This window comes from Botrytis cinerea, chromosome 12 (assembly GCF_000143535.2).
Source record: "Botrytis cinerea B05.10 chromosome 12, complete sequence".
NCBI lineage: Eukaryota > Fungi > Ascomycota > Leotiomycetes > Helotiales > Sclerotiniaceae > Botrytis > Botrytis cinerea.
The window spans coordinates 1,736,360-1,752,208 of NC_037321.1; the positions used below are offsets into that span (position 1 = coordinate 1,736,360).

General features: G+C 42.6%; 5 protein-coding genes across 5 annotated transcripts; 3 read left to right on the forward strand and 2 right to left on the reverse strand.

Moving 5' to 3' along the window:
- Positions 1-119: 119 nt before the first annotated feature.
- On the forward strand, positions 120-4,040 carry BCIN_12g05140 (hypothetical protein). The gene is made up of 2 exons (XM_001553810.2): positions 120-720; positions 778-4,040. Exons 1-2 carry the CDS (start codon positions 303-305, stop codon positions 3,861-3,863), a joined length of 3,504 nt encoding a protein of 1,167 aa, XP_001553860.2. The 5' UTR covers positions 120-302; the 3' UTR covers positions 3,864-4,040.
- A 33-nt stretch (positions 4,041-4,073) lies between these two features.
- On the reverse strand, positions 4,074-5,835 carry Bcppx1. The gene is made up of 3 exons (XM_001553809.2): positions 5,657-5,835; positions 5,046-5,535; positions 4,074-4,934 (listed from the first exon to the last, which is right to left on the reverse strand). The coding sequence occupies exons 1-3, from the start codon at positions 5,769-5,771 to the stop codon at positions 4,292-4,294; spliced, it is 1,248 nt and encodes a 415-aa protein (XP_001553859.1). The 5' UTR covers positions 5,772-5,835; the 3' UTR covers positions 4,074-4,291.
- Positions 5,836-6,058: 223 nt separating this feature from the next.
- Positions 6,059-6,902, reverse strand: BCIN_12g05160 (hypothetical protein). The gene has a single exon (XM_024696488.1). The coding sequence runs from the start codon at positions 6,786-6,788 to the stop codon at positions 6,402-6,404; it is 387 nt and encodes a 128-aa protein (XP_024552299.1). The 5' UTR covers positions 6,789-6,902; the 3' UTR covers positions 6,059-6,401.
- Positions 6,903-8,147: 1,245 nt separating this feature from the next.
- BCIN_12g05170 (hypothetical protein) lies at positions 8,148-10,243 on the forward strand. The gene is made up of 7 exons (XM_024696489.1): positions 8,148-8,584; positions 8,710-8,823; positions 8,891-9,023; positions 9,076-9,689; positions 9,741-9,764; positions 9,844-10,037; positions 10,112-10,243. Exons 1-7 carry the CDS (start codon positions 8,191-8,193, stop codon positions 10,205-10,207), a joined length of 1,569 nt encoding a protein of 522 aa, XP_024552300.1. The 5' UTR covers positions 8,148-8,190; the 3' UTR covers positions 10,208-10,243.
- Positions 10,244-11,962: 1,719 nt separating this feature from the next.
- Positions 11,963-15,216, forward strand: BCIN_12g05180 (hypothetical protein). The gene has a single exon (XM_024696490.1). It carries the CDS (start codon positions 13,023-13,025, stop codon positions 13,785-13,787), a length of 765 nt encoding a protein of 254 aa, XP_024552301.1. The 5' UTR covers positions 11,963-13,022; the 3' UTR covers positions 13,788-15,216.
- The last annotated feature ends 633 nt before the right edge of the window (positions 15,217-15,849 follow it).

The following is a 15,849-nucleotide window of genomic DNA, read 5'->3' on the forward strand; positions in this document are numbered from 1 at the left end:
GAAATCGAAGGCTGTCGACGAGGTGGGGTGTATTTATTAAAACCTCAGGCATCAATAGTAACCTAAGGACGTCACTGCACATGGAAATTGCATGACTCTGATTTTATGTGATAGATACCGAAACGAGAAACAGTCACACTCCGTTCAGTAAGATTCAAATCCAAAAGAAGCAAAAGAAACTACAACTTCCACGCAAACGTTCGAAACATCACGACGCCGTCGACTACTCAACTCTACAATAGACTGACCGGATATACTGGCTCAGTCAAACTCACACATCCCACCTCTTCACGTTCAATTTTATGCAGCCATCGCCTCCCGATAATACTAACAGAATTATTACATTCGAAAACCCGTCAGACTTACCAAATTCCTCTAATCATGGCATTCACTCTCCTCAACTCCAGTCCAGCGAGCTGGTCAGTCCTCGAAATGGGCTTGGCAACTCAACCGCAAGCTCAACTCCTTCAACAAGTTCGTCAGGAACAGGTTCAGGATGGCGATCGCCACTCAATGGTGTGGATGAGGCACTGCGTGGGTTGAATTTGGACACTAATATGGAGAATCGCCCAAGACCATCTTATCAACGAATTGCTGAATATGAAAACGCACTTGCTCCTAGTCCACCCAGAAAGCAACCCGAGGGACCTGGATTTAAGGTGGTGAAGAAGAAAGGCAGTACGGGTGAGGAAGGTCCGCAACTAGAGAATTTTCCAAATGGTATTTTTAATCCTGACCCTGGAATAATTTGATATTCTAACATAATTTCCTTCACAGAGGTTCTGACTCATATCTTATCGCATTTGCCTGCGTCGTCTTTATCTGCAGTCTCACTTGTATCGCGACGATTTTACAATTTGGTCACTACACCTCATGCGTGGCGCGTTGCATTTTCGAGATTTTTCCCAGGCCAAGATGTTACAGAGGCGTCACCTATTGGATCAGATCATATTGGAGATGATGAGGAAAGAGAACAATTCCGCGAACAACGATTTTTTACGCGACTAACAGGTTTGGCAAGTTGGAGGAGCGAATATGTGATTCGAACACGGCTCCTACGAAGTCTTGGAAGAGGGAAACCTGCTCAGGGAGTTGAACAAAATAACTCAAGTCGAACAAATGGTGTGGGAAATACAAGTGCTGTGACTACATACACTTCGGAATTATTCACATCCATCAATCACATTCATGGCACGTTTGGACAAGGAAAGAAATATCCACGCTTTATTCATGGTACTGATGAAACTGGGTCTGCTGGTAGCAGTGATCCTAAACTTGGAAGAATTGATCCTTGGGGTTTGACTGATCCTCAGCCAATGCCTCAATTCGCAGATCTCTTTCCAGGTGACGTTCCATTCGGTCTTGGAAACGGTCCTGCTGGTCTTCCAAATGTTATGGATGTTAGTCAGCCTTTTGGAATGGTGTATGGAGAAGGTTTTCCTGGAGGCTCGGCTTACTACCGAGCACCAAATGAAGGGCGTGGCCGCTTTTTAGAACATTCGCCACCAAGTTTGGCCGAGGCAGAATCTGGTATCCCAAACATACCCCCCCTCACCGAGGCGATGTCATCTGTTTGGATTGCTAAGTCTTCTTCCGTGCCCAAAGTTACCAATGATATCATTGGAATAATGACTGGCTCGACACTTGGTGTAATCACTGCTTATAGTCTCGGTACTGAAAACCCTAAAGCTAAGGCTGGTCAGGTGATGGCACGATGGATTCCTTGCCCTGGCGTACCTATAGTTGCAATAAAGGTGGATGATTCTTATAGCAGCTCACGTAAAACATCACGTCGAACGTGGGCTGTTGCACTCAACGCTTTGGGCGAAGTATTCTACTTAACAGAAATACCTACACATCCTCCATCTGACGCATCTTCAACCGAAGATTATTTGGGTAGGGAAGCCTGGATTGCTGGTCGTACAGTATACTGGCAAGTTGTGGAAGCTTCCCGTCGCATAGCACGCGATGATCCATGGCACCAAGCTGAAATTCACGGCAGCTACTCTCCTAAATCTTCTTGCACTTCTATGAATCTCTCTAAACAACAACTCAAGGCAGAAACTCGTGAAATTGAAAAATTTCTGAGGTATCGTCCATCACACTTTCGCACTATTTGTAATGGCTGGGATATGCGTCGAAGGCTCGAAGTTGACTTTAGTGGTGATGATGGTAATGGAGCAGGTGAGAGCGTTTTTGTCATTGGTTGTGGGATTGCTTCTGGAGACCAAGCCGAAATAAAGCGATACACAAGATGTAAAGTCGAACAATCCTCACTTGACGGATTCACATTACCAAGAACTGCTCCAGCAACACCACCAATATCATCCGAGCCAACTCAAATACCTTCAATATTTGGAAATGTATCAAAAGTCAAATCTGAGGAGCTCACTTCCCCAAGTTCACCAATATCACCCATGTCAAAGATCGTTCAACCTTCTGGAAATGCGGACGCTGCTATGGACGAAGAATGGCGGAGTTCCTTACTATCTTTGAAGTCATATCCTGGCATTGAGATTACCACTTCTGCTATAGATTTATCAACATATGCCCTAGTCACCATTGACGAGGATCCATTACATACTGTAAACGGAAAAACAAGTTTTACTACTTTTCCAGAGACACCATCTGATGAAACTTCTTCAACCAGCATCCCCGGTTATCGCGCAAGGTATTTAGCCATTGGGACCAAGATAGGCCAAGTCATTCTGTGGAACATGCGAGGCCCTCAATCTGCGAACCCTCAAGTGGTCAATGAGCTACATCCAATCCGTACCATCGTCACAGAATCACCTCAAATATCATGTTTGGCAATTTCTGCACTGTTTGTTGTTCATGGTGGTAATGATGGCCTCGTACAGGCGTGGGATCCTCTTGCATCATCCAATCAACCTGTTCGCACTCTACACTCCCGCTTTTCTTCCCGTGCTCGGCGTCGATTGATTCAAGCCGAGGCAAGAATTCATGGAGTTGGCATCAATCTTTACGCAGCTGGTGCTATCGTTCTTGATCCTGATCCAACCATCCTGCGTGGTATGGTTTCACTTGGTACACATCTTCGATATTGGCACTATAGCTCCTCTGCTGCCGATCAATTTCAGACTAAAAAGCGAAGACTTCGCCGTGGCGAACGTGGTAGTAATGGAGCAACCGATCGATTTAGTAACACTGGCAGAGGAGCTTTGTTGAGTCAAATTGCTTTAGAACAACAAGAACTCGATCAAGAAAAGAAAGAAAAAGCTAAGGAGGCAGCGAGATTCGCTGGCCGATTTGGCGTTGGCTTTGGTGGCCTTAGTGAAGAAGAAGCTTTACAATATGCGGAAATGGTGTCTGCTCAAGCTCTTATAGATGATGAAGAACGCCGTATCAGTGAAGCCGGATATTTTGCAGATACTGGCGAGAATTCTCCTACTAAAGGCGAGAGTAGTTTCGGAACTATTACACCGGAAGCGAGCACTAGAAGTCATTCCACGGTACCAACTTCAGCTACAGAGCCTCAACCTAACTACGATCATGATCTTGAGGAGGCTATACGTCTCTCTCTAATGGATGGTCAAGCGATTGGTGACAATGGGTATTCGCCAAGTGTTGGTGATTATGATGTCAATTTCACTTATAAACAGAAAAAGACAAAACGGTCAGAGTCCACTTCGCCATCAACTAGTCAAGTATCCAAGAATAGATTCAGTTATGAAGGGTTGCATTCTATGGATAGAAATGCTCAATTGTCAGACGATCTTGAGTTTGCTTTGCAACTCAGTCTAGCGGAGGAGCGTAGTAAACAAGAGGCTGAGGCTGAGACTGAGGCCTTTCCAGGATTGGGATTTGCAGGAAAGGGGAAGGGAAAAGGTCGTGCGATTTAGGTGGAAGAGGTACTTTGGGAATAGCTTTCTTTTCTAGAGGTCGATAATCATCTTTTGCGTATTTACTGGCGTGTTTTTCTTCTGAGGCGAGCTTAAGCTGTTTCAAACCAAGTTCTATGATTCTCAAAGACGCTTTTAATGATAAATAGACGTTTAGTGCCTAGTTTAACTGACTCAATGCCTTTTCAACTTTAAATCTTGCCGTCTTATGTGATCCAATGATCGGTGTCAAATTCTTCTCTTTGATGTTTTAAAGTGAGAATTAGTTCCTCGAGTGCTTCCGGCCGTCTATGTTACTGTTTATATATAGGAAATGTAGGGCAAAATTCTGTAAGCAATGGTCGCTTCTAAAGATCTATGTAAATCAACCCACCCCTTTTCTAACCGGGCTAGAACAAATCGTGAACCTGTAAGTCACCCGCCCCGTATCAAAGCATCGATTGCCTCAATAGAGGAGCAACTTGCTTTCTACTATGCTCAATCCTTTCTTGCCACCAACAATGTCTTATTTCCCTCTCGTCATCGAGATTTAGTATGCCTTGACCCCAAATCTTTAACCCAAACCTTCTCTCTCCTTCCCCCTTAAATTTCCTCAAACATTCTGCCCCTCGATTTCCCAACCCCCACACTAAAAGCTCCCTCCTAAACACACCATCCTTATTACTAGTCGTCATCACTGCGCAAATATCCAAGCTTCTTTCCTTTGCCCACTCGCCAAGTACCTCAACCAACTTATCCCTACTCCCGGCTTTCGCGAGTAGAAAGTCGAAATTCTGAACTACGGCACTTATACCCAGGTTCATTCCCCCTTCGTGCCATTCTTTGTAATCTTTTCGTAATATGTCTCGTAATTCCATATCTCCTATATCTTCTTTGGCGGCAGTAATTGTAGAGAAATATTCGTCTCGGTTCCATGGTGGCTGTGATGTATTGGGATCTTTTGTGATTAGGTCTTCAAGGAATTGAACAGCGGCTCGGTCGCTCTCGCAGGTTTTGTCGGCGGATTGGAGGTTGTTTGTATCTATTAGGATTGGGCCTAGTGCTAGATATGCTAGTTCTCCGTCCCATTTACTGTGAATCAGGGCGTTAGTTGGATTAAATCAGATTTTGGATCAAAGTGAGGATGGTGGATGATTAATTGGATATCCAAATGGAACTGAATGTTCCAAAGCACAAACTTACCTAACATCTCCATCCACTCCATCTCCTCTCCTCATCTCTGCCCAACCATCCCTTGCCCATGCAATGACCAAACTCGCACAACTTCCACTCTTCTCTACAATCCTCATTTCGCCCTCTCTCACACAAATTTCCTTCCCGGGAACCTTTCCTTCTTCGTCATGATGATCTATACATCCTCTTACTCTGCCCCCATAAGTTCTACCCAATTCCCCTTGTAACGCATTATGATCTACCAATATCCATCTCGTATCACCTGGTTTTAACTTCGTCAACTGCGATGACTTTGTGCCGTGCTCTCTCAAATCATCCAGACTTATCAATTCTCCCACCTTGACTCTTGCTTTCTTTAAAATAGGATGCAGTTCCGGTCTCAATCCTAAATCCGCGCGAGGTAGATTCGACAGAGGGATGTAGAGGGATTTGCTATGGTTGAGAGGGGAATATGTACGTAGATAAGCTAGGAGTATGGCGCTGCAGAGGGAATCGAGATCTAGTTACTGTGTGTGTTAGTTACGTGGACGATTGCAAGCTAGTTACCAATTACATCGGAATGCTTCCACTAATATTTCCCCCCAGAATATTACAAGGAGGAGGGGTAAAATGGTACATACCAGCCGATTCATTACCCACGACAAAATTGACTTTTCCCCCGCTTTTCAATGCGCCGTTCAGAGCAGTTTTAGCGGATGATAGAAATGAGGAGAGGGATACGCGTGGGAGAGACATTGTTGGATTTTGTCCCAGGAGACTAGAATATGCGGGCTGAGAACGCGTGTTGGTGTTGTTTCTCGAGTGGAATTATGAGGGGATGAGGGGGACGCGATTAGAGTCCCCACTTACGCGAGCTACGTCATTGGGTGGTTCCGTCGGCTATGATTAAAACAATTAGAATGATTTGAATGATCTGAATTGTTTAGATTAATGTGTATGTTGAAAGTCACAAAAGCTTCTTTGGAGTTCACCTAAGATAGGTTTTCTTGGAACAAAATCACATAGTTATTATACAAAGGGGGTTTAGAGCAGGAGATCTTATATTTACGATGTGAAAATTACATCCGATTCCAGAAGGTAACCGGCTATCCATCCATCTGTCTAAAGGTATACTGTCGTCTACTTGCAGGGTACACAAATATGAATAATCAAGATAGCTAAAGCATCTTTGCCTTTGGGTGTCTGGAAGTCTGGAACGGGCATGTAAGCTAAAGACGATATTGCCTCACTAGCAAAAGGTCCAGCTTTTTCAGTTTGATATGCGGACATGGCGGCTGCGATTGCTTCTGGTTCTTGAAGTTTGAGAGAATCCAGTGTCTCGATTTCGTCAACTACCTCGAAGCTCATTCCGTTAGATGTAAGATCTTAGAAATTTTCTCCTACGCTAGAGTTCTCAACATATATATCGACTCCAAGCGAGCGAAGAAGTTCAGCTTCACCAATTCCTGAAAGTTCCAGAATTTTTGGAGAATTCAAAGCACGGGCTGCGACGATAACCTCCTTCCCGGCTTGAAAGATATGTTCAACACCCTTGATAGTAACTTTCACACCTTTGGCAACGGCCTCCCCAGATTCTTTGTTGAGGATGATTTTCTCAACTAGAGAATTAGTAACGAGATGAATGTCGGACCGATTTTGCGCGGGTTTGAAGTAAGCATTTGCCGCATAGCTCCGCTCCTTCGCAACCCCATTGACTGTCGAATTGTTCACAAAACCACCAATTGAAGATCCCGTAAATGCATTCTCAGACATTTCATACTTCAAGGCATTGAAGTGTCAACCCATGCTTTTCTGACAGCATCCATTTCTGGAGAATACGATGTTCGGATCGGACCATCAGACCCCGGACTGTTCGACGACGTCAGGTAATTTAAGACCAGCTCCTTTCTTAACCTGTCATTTGGGATTTCAACAGTCTGACACTTTTTATAGTGAGGTTTCATAGAATCACAATCCCATCCTTCGTTTCCAAACTCTTTCCAGGCGTCAAGTCCAATTTTAGATGCAGCGATAAAAGCTTGTGCGTTGATTACACTTGATCCACCAGGGAGACATCTACCAGGGAGATCTAAAGTGCGGTTTCCAAGTTCACTCTTCATTACAAGCAATCAGCACTGAGCGGTTCAGGGAAGAGCTGGTGCACATTACCTGGGGAACAGTTTTAAATGCCCAATCGAGTTCTGTACCAAGCAAAGAGATCCAAGTGCTGGAATATTTACCTGTGGATTTTCCAAATGGTTTCCACCAGCTTCGAGAACGAGAACTTGGATATCAGGATTCTCGGATAGTCGGGTGGCGACTACGAGACCTGATGTGCCGCCTCCCACAATGATGAAGTCGTAAATCTTTGAGATACCCATGTCTTTTTGTTGGGTCTAAATGGACATTGTGTGAGAAAGGAATCAAAGCAATATAGTTTGGGCTTCTGAGAGAAGGACTTGGAGCAATGGTGAATGAGGGGCGGTACAAGGAAGAATATAAGTAGGTATTGTTTATGCCTTTAGGCAGGATAGTGGGACCTAATGATCGAACAGCTGTAGATGACATTTACTGATCATATTGGAAAAACTGCACAACCTCACTCCTGTATTCAATTATGGTCGAAATAGTATGGATATATACCTGCGATATGATTTCAAATCTTTCGACATTCTCAAACTTGTAGTGATCGGGCGAGCTTCAACATAATAATACATACATTCACCTGGCGTTACTTTTCTTCTTTCTATTCTTATAAAAAATATTTTTAATCAGCATTTTCTAGCTAACGTTAGTAATGGTAGCTGATGTTAGTGAATGAACATAGACAAATATCATTTCCAAATTCCCGGTGAACTCTCGGTTATCCTTGAATATGTACCTAGGTAATATTGCATTTCTCCCGCATACTCGAGTGCTTTCTAATCTCTATCTACAGCAAATCATTATCCCGTACTTCAGAAAAAAGCAATCAAATCATCCAGCTTCTTTAGAAAATCTAAAGTCAATTTGGAATGGTCTACAATATGGCAATTTCATTCTATTTCTTACTCGACGCCACAACCAACCAGAGCAACAACATTGTGGCGCAAACAAAGATGATCAGCCACACATTTCCACTTCCATTTCCCTGCAGTCTCATGTATCACAACTCACATACCACAACATATCATTCATGCAAGCCATGTCTACCCCTCCGTCTTCAAACCCAAACTCTCCATCCACTAACCCGCCCAACGAAACATCCCCTCTTATCTCCACCCACAACCATCCCCATGAACTCCCATCTCCCTCCCCTCCCTCCCCTCCCTCCGCCTCCCTCCCAACCCTCATCCTCTACTTCATGGCCCTCCACTTCCTCATCGCCTTTTGCGAGATGGTCCTCGTAGCTCCCCTCATCTCCCTCTTCGAATCTTCCCTCTGTCACTCTTACTACAATTTTCCATCGCCAAGCCTAAGCTCAAAATTGAATACCCAGGAGATAACTTCAGAAATGTGTAAAATACCCGAGATTCAGGGTCCATTGGCGACGATTAGGGGATGGAAGAGTTTTGGGGATACGATACCCGGTACATTTTTTTTTTTTTGTTTTTTAAAAATAAAAAAAGAGGGGAGTTGGGGTCTTTTGATCGAGTTTGAGGAAGGAAAAAGATAAAGGGGGAAGAGAAACGGAGAAATGCTGATAAGTATATAGTTTTACTAGTAGCGATTCCGATTGGGAACTTGGGAGATCGGTATGGAAGGAGAAATATTATGGCGTTATCTCTAATTGGAGTTGGATTATCTTTGGTGGAAATTTTTATTGTTTGTACGTATCTCATTGATTTGCCATCCATGATATCTTTGACATGTCGCTAATATCAATGTTTGATAAGGTGCATATCCAAAGATCTTTGATCTGCGTTGGGTATGGTTATCGTCACTGTTCCTTCTATGTGGAGGAGGTTTGTACTCAAGTGCAGCGTTTATGTGGGCAATGGCATCTTCGCTCATACCGGAAGTTGAAAGGTAAATAGTATACTTGGGTGAATGTTCCAGACTAACGGGTGGTTTGTAATAGAAGCTATGCGTTTTATTACATCTTCTCGGCATTCTATATTGCAGAACTTATCGGATCATATGTAGCTTCTATCACTATAGATGTTTCTCCTTGGATTGCCTGTAGTATGGCCATGGGATCTGTGATCCTGGGACTGATTTTGTTGTGGCTGGTACCATTTAGTCAATCGTCTCCGAGACTAGAACTATTATCACCTTCAACATCCTCCCCTTCATCTTCAACAAGACTTCGATCAAGGAACCTTAAAACCACCCCAAAGACCACCATTCTCGCTACCATCCGCCACGCCGTGATTCAGCCTAATGTTCTCCTTTGCATCCCAGTCTTCCTAGTCGGAACTCTCAGATACACAACTCTCAATGTCTTGATTCAATACTCATCGGTCCGTTTCAACACCAAGATATCTAAAGGAGCAATGTTCTACACTGAAACAGCTATTATCAATATCATCCTATTCCTTTTCCTGATCCCGAGGATAACTGTTTGGATAAAATCGAGATATCATGTGAGATCCGAGAAAATCGACTTAGCACTGATGAGGATTAGTGTATGTTTTCTTTTGATGGGTTCTCTTGCTATTGGGTTAGCACCGACCAGTGGTTGGATTCCAGCTGGTATGATGTCTTCTTCCTTGAGAATGAATTACAATGTCTAACTTGAAATAGGTGTTTCTATCTTCGCTGCAGGCTGTGCGTACTCTTCTCTTTCACTTCTCTAATTTCAGCATTGAAACTACTACCCAAAACCACAACTAACAGCCATACTTAGTCGGATCCCGAGTTTCAACTCTTTCTCTTATATCCCATTTCATCCCCGCTTCCTCACTTGCTACTCTGTACGCCTCAATAGCCGTGCTCGAAAACCTCGGCCATGCTATCAACGATCCTTCCATGCAACACATATTTGCAGCAACCTTACGTTTACCACCTGTTTGGCACGCATTGCCCTTTTTTGTCGCCGCTGTAGGTAGTCTTTCACTTCTTACAATTGAAAATGAGAATAAGATGTAGAATGTGCTGATAAATGATCACAACAGATATGTTATTTCTTAGCCGGTTTATCTACGATCTTCATAAAGATTGACATTGATGGCATGAAATTAGATGATGAAGGCCAGGAAGAAGATTCATGAAGAGAATATAAATGTAAATACTAAACAACGCCTACATTATGAAGAGTTCTCTACTTAAAGGTCAAAATTTCAGAGACTCCTCTGTTATCATCTATGGCTTTCAAAGATGCTAATTTCTTGAGCAATATCCAATGCCCGCAACAAAAACATCATGACAAGGGGAAAACGCAAGCACTCGCCGTGAAAATGGGTCGCGATATCTAAAATTAAATTCGTACATAGAAGAAAACTGCAAAAAAGTAATTGCAATCCTGTAATCCCAGGTTCAAACTGAGTATGGAAGGATAGAATATTCACATGAGAACCTTCTAATAGGAATCGAACCAATATCTCCAGAATCAAAATCTAGTGTGCTAACCATTACACCATAGAAGGATTGCTTGAATTGATGTTTTAGAGTCGCGTTTTTGTGTTTATATTAGTTAAAAGAATGTGGGACGGGAGGAGTTTTTTAAAAGTTTTTTTTATGGTGGGGTGGGTGGTGTAAGCGAATGCGAGTCAGGGAGTCTGTCCCTTTTGAGTCATGGGGTTGATTTGCCCCTTCCTGATCATCTTGGATAAGAGCTTCCTTCTTTAATAATTATTTTGCTGTGAAGTTTTGGAGATTGGAATTCTATTGATTGAAAATCTACTTATTGGTACATAGAAATCGAGTGAGTAGTCTCATTGACAAAATGGTTGGAAGTAACTAGTTGTTACTTCTGAGTGCTACTGAAGGATGGGTTTGATCTGTGTATAGCTTCTTTCTCATTGTCGCCATTGTTATATACACAAAACACTGTTTCCTTTCGTTACTGGGTTTGGAAAGAATGGTTTAGTAAATTGTAAAGGTTCCTTCGGGGACTTAGCTCATATTCTTACTCTTGTCTGGGGGGACAGTCTAAGTTTTTGTGGCTCATCCATAATCTATTAACAAAGTTGAGATGGATTTGTCTTTCCATCTGCATATCCATTCAACAAAACTGTGGGGTTCAAAAAGTTTAAAGAATATTCCCATGATCAATTCTTAAATCGAATATTAAAGGTATCATGAGCCTCGTGGGTTTGGAATAATTTGATATTGGAAAATATATTGCATTATTGAAAATTGTGTCGAGGTCATTTGAAGATGATGCTTCCCGACTTTGTCATGCGACTCATTTCGTAGTACCTACCAACCTCATCATTATTGATAGAATCCTACTTTCAATAGCCAACAGTTCTTTCCTCGCACATGACGTGTTCTTATAACATCTAAATGTTGTTAGTAACTTGTTACTACATAATCCCACTATATTCAGATAGGGTTACCGACAATAAGCCACCCTGTGTCTCATTACTGCAGAAAAAACATTACAGACATTCTGGGTATATTAACTACTTGCACCCACGGAGTGCAAAATTTGGGTTAGGAAACTTGCTTCACCCGGTGTATTCTCATAGAATCATGATTGTTGGGCTATCAGGCTCTTTGTCGTTGTAAGGTTTAAAAAGTCGGTATTGCCAAAAGTATTCAAGTACATACACACACGTATACATATTTCCGTGTAAATGGAGGACATCCCCCGCGTAATTAAGCATTCTAGTATCAAATATATGACATGCATATGTAGTTAGATAGGTCATTGCTTAACGGCCTAACGGCACAGACATCTTGTGGCGGCCACTCCTAGGTGTAAATATGAGTTTGTTGTATTCTTATTCTATACTTATTCTTCGATTCGTACATGTTTCTTGAGAGAAGAACTTTCGTTACTTTTTACCCTTCAGTCTTCAGGCATTGCTAGTTGCATGTCCTTCGCTTCCATATCCTAAACATCAACGACTTCCACTTACAGTTCTTTGCCTTTCCTATTTTGTTCTCAACTATACATACATAAGAAAATGGCATCCATTCTCTTTGAAGAAGACGCCCTAAAACCCATCCGCCGAAAGCAACTCCTCAACAACATAGTCGACGGATTAGCCAAAGTTCGTCCCGGCACCATCTACGCCGAGGTTCCCCGATCCTCTATCAGCTACGAGTTTGGATACCGCAAGATTAGCTATGCCAACTTTGCAAATGCTATTAACGGTCTTGCTCAATGGTTACACGATACTCTTGGTCCTGCGGAAAACTTCCCAACTTTAGCTTATATTGGACCGAATGACTTCCGATACAACGCGCTAATGTTGGCAGCTGTGAAAGCAGGTTATAAAGTATGTTACAACCTGCAATTTTGGTGATTGGGGCTTCTTTAATAGGAATGGGAATAGATGTTCTTCAGTTCTCCGCGAAATAGTATACCATCCCATGCCAATCTTTTCAAGATCCTCGACTGCAAAATCCTCATTACAGTCAACCCCCCTCTCCCCATAACACCCTCAATTATCGAAACAACCGGCGTTCAAACAATTGAGTGTCCAGATGTGGACGAATTACTCGATACCATTTACCCCCACTACCATTTTAACAAAACATTCGAGCAAGCGCGAAAAGAACCACTAGTCATTTTGCACACTTCTGGAACCACTGGGTTTCCTAAACCTATAGTGTGGAACCATGAGTGGGTTGGTAGTTGGAGTGATTGACTTGCGATTGCTCCTCCAAATGGTTATACGAATCAAACTGCGTTGTGGACTTCGTACGTATCTTTTTAATTATGCACTGAAAGGGATCTATCTGACTGTTGTTTTCATAGGACGAGACTTCTGAATACTCTGCCGCCTTTTCATGTGAGTTGCGGTTTTTGTTTGATCGTCCACTTAATGACTAGCTTTCTTAAACGTTCTGCAACATTGGGCATTGAAAGTTAGGTCATGGCTAATAGATCAATTATAGGCAGGTGGAATATTCATGACACTCTTAAACGCAGTATTCAACCAAATACCACACCCCTTATCCGGGGTACCTCTCTCAACAAAAATCGTACTCGAGGCACTCAATCACGTAAAAGCAGATAGCGTTCTCCTCGCCCCACCATTTGTCGAAGAAGTTGGCGCGAACCCAGAAATGCTAAACTTCCTAGTCAAAAATATCGATGTGCTTCTCTACGGCGGTGGTGACGTCTCACAAGCTACTGGAGACAAGATCTCCAAACGTCTCAAATTATCCATGATCATAGGGTCTACAGAAAGCGGTGCTTACCCCGCCGTCTTCCCTACCGATAAATGGCCATCTGATGATTGGAAATGTCTCCATTTCCATCCCAACGCTGGCATCAAATTAAGACCGCACTCTGAAAACCGGTATGAAGCGGTTCTCATTCGCAATTCTGATCCTGAAAAAGTACAGCCCATTTTCTCCGTGTTTCCATCCTTGAATGAATGGGAAACACACGATCTGTATGCTCCACATCCTTCAATTCCAGATCTGTGGTTATGTTCTGGACGAAGCGATGATATTATTGTACTTCTAACTGGCGAAAAAACGAATCCTCTCAGTATGGAACAACAGATGTCACATCATCATGAAGTACGAGCTGCGCTTGTCATTGGTGCTCATCGATTCCAAACCGCGTTGTTGATTGAGTTGGTATCTCTTCAAGCTCTTTCTACAGTAGAACGAGCCAAGGCAATCGAACGTATATGGCCGACCATTCACCAAGCAAATCAGGAATGACCTCGCCATGCTAAAGTTGCCAAATCCCATGTGTTCTTCACTAGTCCGGATAAACCTATGGGAATATCGGGAAAGGGAATGGTTCAGAGACAACCAACACTTGATTTGTACTCAAAAGAGATCGATAATCCTTATGCCGACGCCGATATAATTTTAACTTCAAATCCGTTAGACATTTCAACACTCGATATTGAAAAGTGTGAAATAGATATCATTGACAGTACCTCCATAAGTCAATTCATCCATGATACCATTTCTCAGCTCATATGAAGCATCATCTTCCAGGACGAGGACGATTTATATATTTGAGGAATGTTGGATTCTTTGCAAACACTCCGATTAACCAGAATTTTCTGAAAAACACTTTCGCAATCCCGGAGTTGGAGATTACTACTCTGTACACCAATCCTTCCGTAGAATCTCTTACCACGGCGATAATTCAACTTTCTTCGCTCCACGAATCTGCAAAGTCTTCGAGTGATAAGTCGAGACAGCAAGGTATTCATGATAGCTTGGTTGAATACAAGACTATCATAGATGAGATCGCTCCCAGCGATAACCAGACGTACTCGAATGGGATAAAAGATGTAAATGGCACGTCATCAAGAGAGAGGGTTTTTATCCTCACCGGTTCCACCGGTGCACTCGGCTCATATGTTTTGCAAACCTTTCTCTCATCAAGCACCGTTTCGCACATCTTTTGTCTTAACAGAACTGCTGGGGAACAACCACAAATCAAACGAAGCGAGGCCCACGGTCTTCCTACCGAATTTCCTTCAGACCGCGTCACATTCCTCCAGGTTAATCTCTCAGAAGAACGATTAGGTCTTGAACCCGAGACGTTTGAGAGAATCAAGCCTCCACAACACATATCATCCACAATGCATGGCCTGTAAATTTCAACATCCCGCTATTGTCTTTCTATCCCAACATCAAAGGAGTCATCAACTTGATTGAATTCGCAGCTACTGCATCTCAAGATCCTTCTCTTATGTTCCTTTCATCCCTTAGTTCCGTCGGTAACTTTTCAGGAGATGTCCCCGAAAGCGTCATCAACGATATAACCGCATCTCTTCCAATGGGCTACTCGGAATCAAAATTTATCGCCGAAAATCTCCTTTCCTATGCTACTGATAAATTTCCTCGTGTATCCATTAGCATTGCTCGCGTGGGACAAATCGCAGGTCCAGTTTCTACCACCGGCATCTGGACTAAACATGAGTGGTTCCCAAGTCTTGTGCTTAGCTCTATTCATCTTGGTATTATACCCAAATCACTTGATTCAACCGATCGCAGCAAGGTTGACTGGGTACCTATTGATCTCATCGCTGATATACTTGTGGAACTTATATTTTCACAGAGAATTGATCACAACAATGGAGCCAAAGTTTATCGTCCCGTCAATCCTGTTCTCGTTCCATGGAAGTCATTTTTGCCTAAGATTATTAAAACCGCCACAGTAGAAAAAGAAAACAAGACTACTCCTGTACCTTTTGCGAAATGGATTGAGCTTGTTAGAAAAGATGCCGAGGATTTACATTCCAAGATTGATTTCGAAGAAATGTTGGGAAAGAATCCGGCCATCAAACTATTGTCCTTTTATGAAGGATTAGCGAAGGGAAGAGTTACAAGTATCCTGGAGAATAAGAAGGCGGTACAAGCAAGTGAGAAATTACGTGGGTTGAAAGGTATTGAGGGATCCTGGGTTGAGAAGTGGGTACAAAGTTGGATTGAATGAGTTCTCTAGTTTTCTTCTTGGGGCGTTCATTTCCGGAAAGATTAAATTGTAGTTGTAGATGAAGAATCAAACTTACTACCTAGGAAAGTACAACAGTCGAGCGAGATGTTCCTAATGTGAAGCCATCCGAGACCAAAAATAAGAATATTCTGATTTCATATTAGCAGGCTTACTACAGCACTCTCAGAAATTCTCCAAAAAAGCCATATTTCAAGTTTCCCATTCTTAAATTCAACTGTTTTTCAACCATGTATAATCTTTACCGAGTATTATATAGGTCGACAAGAACTGTTCAAATGGCCTGAGAATGAAAACATCAAGATA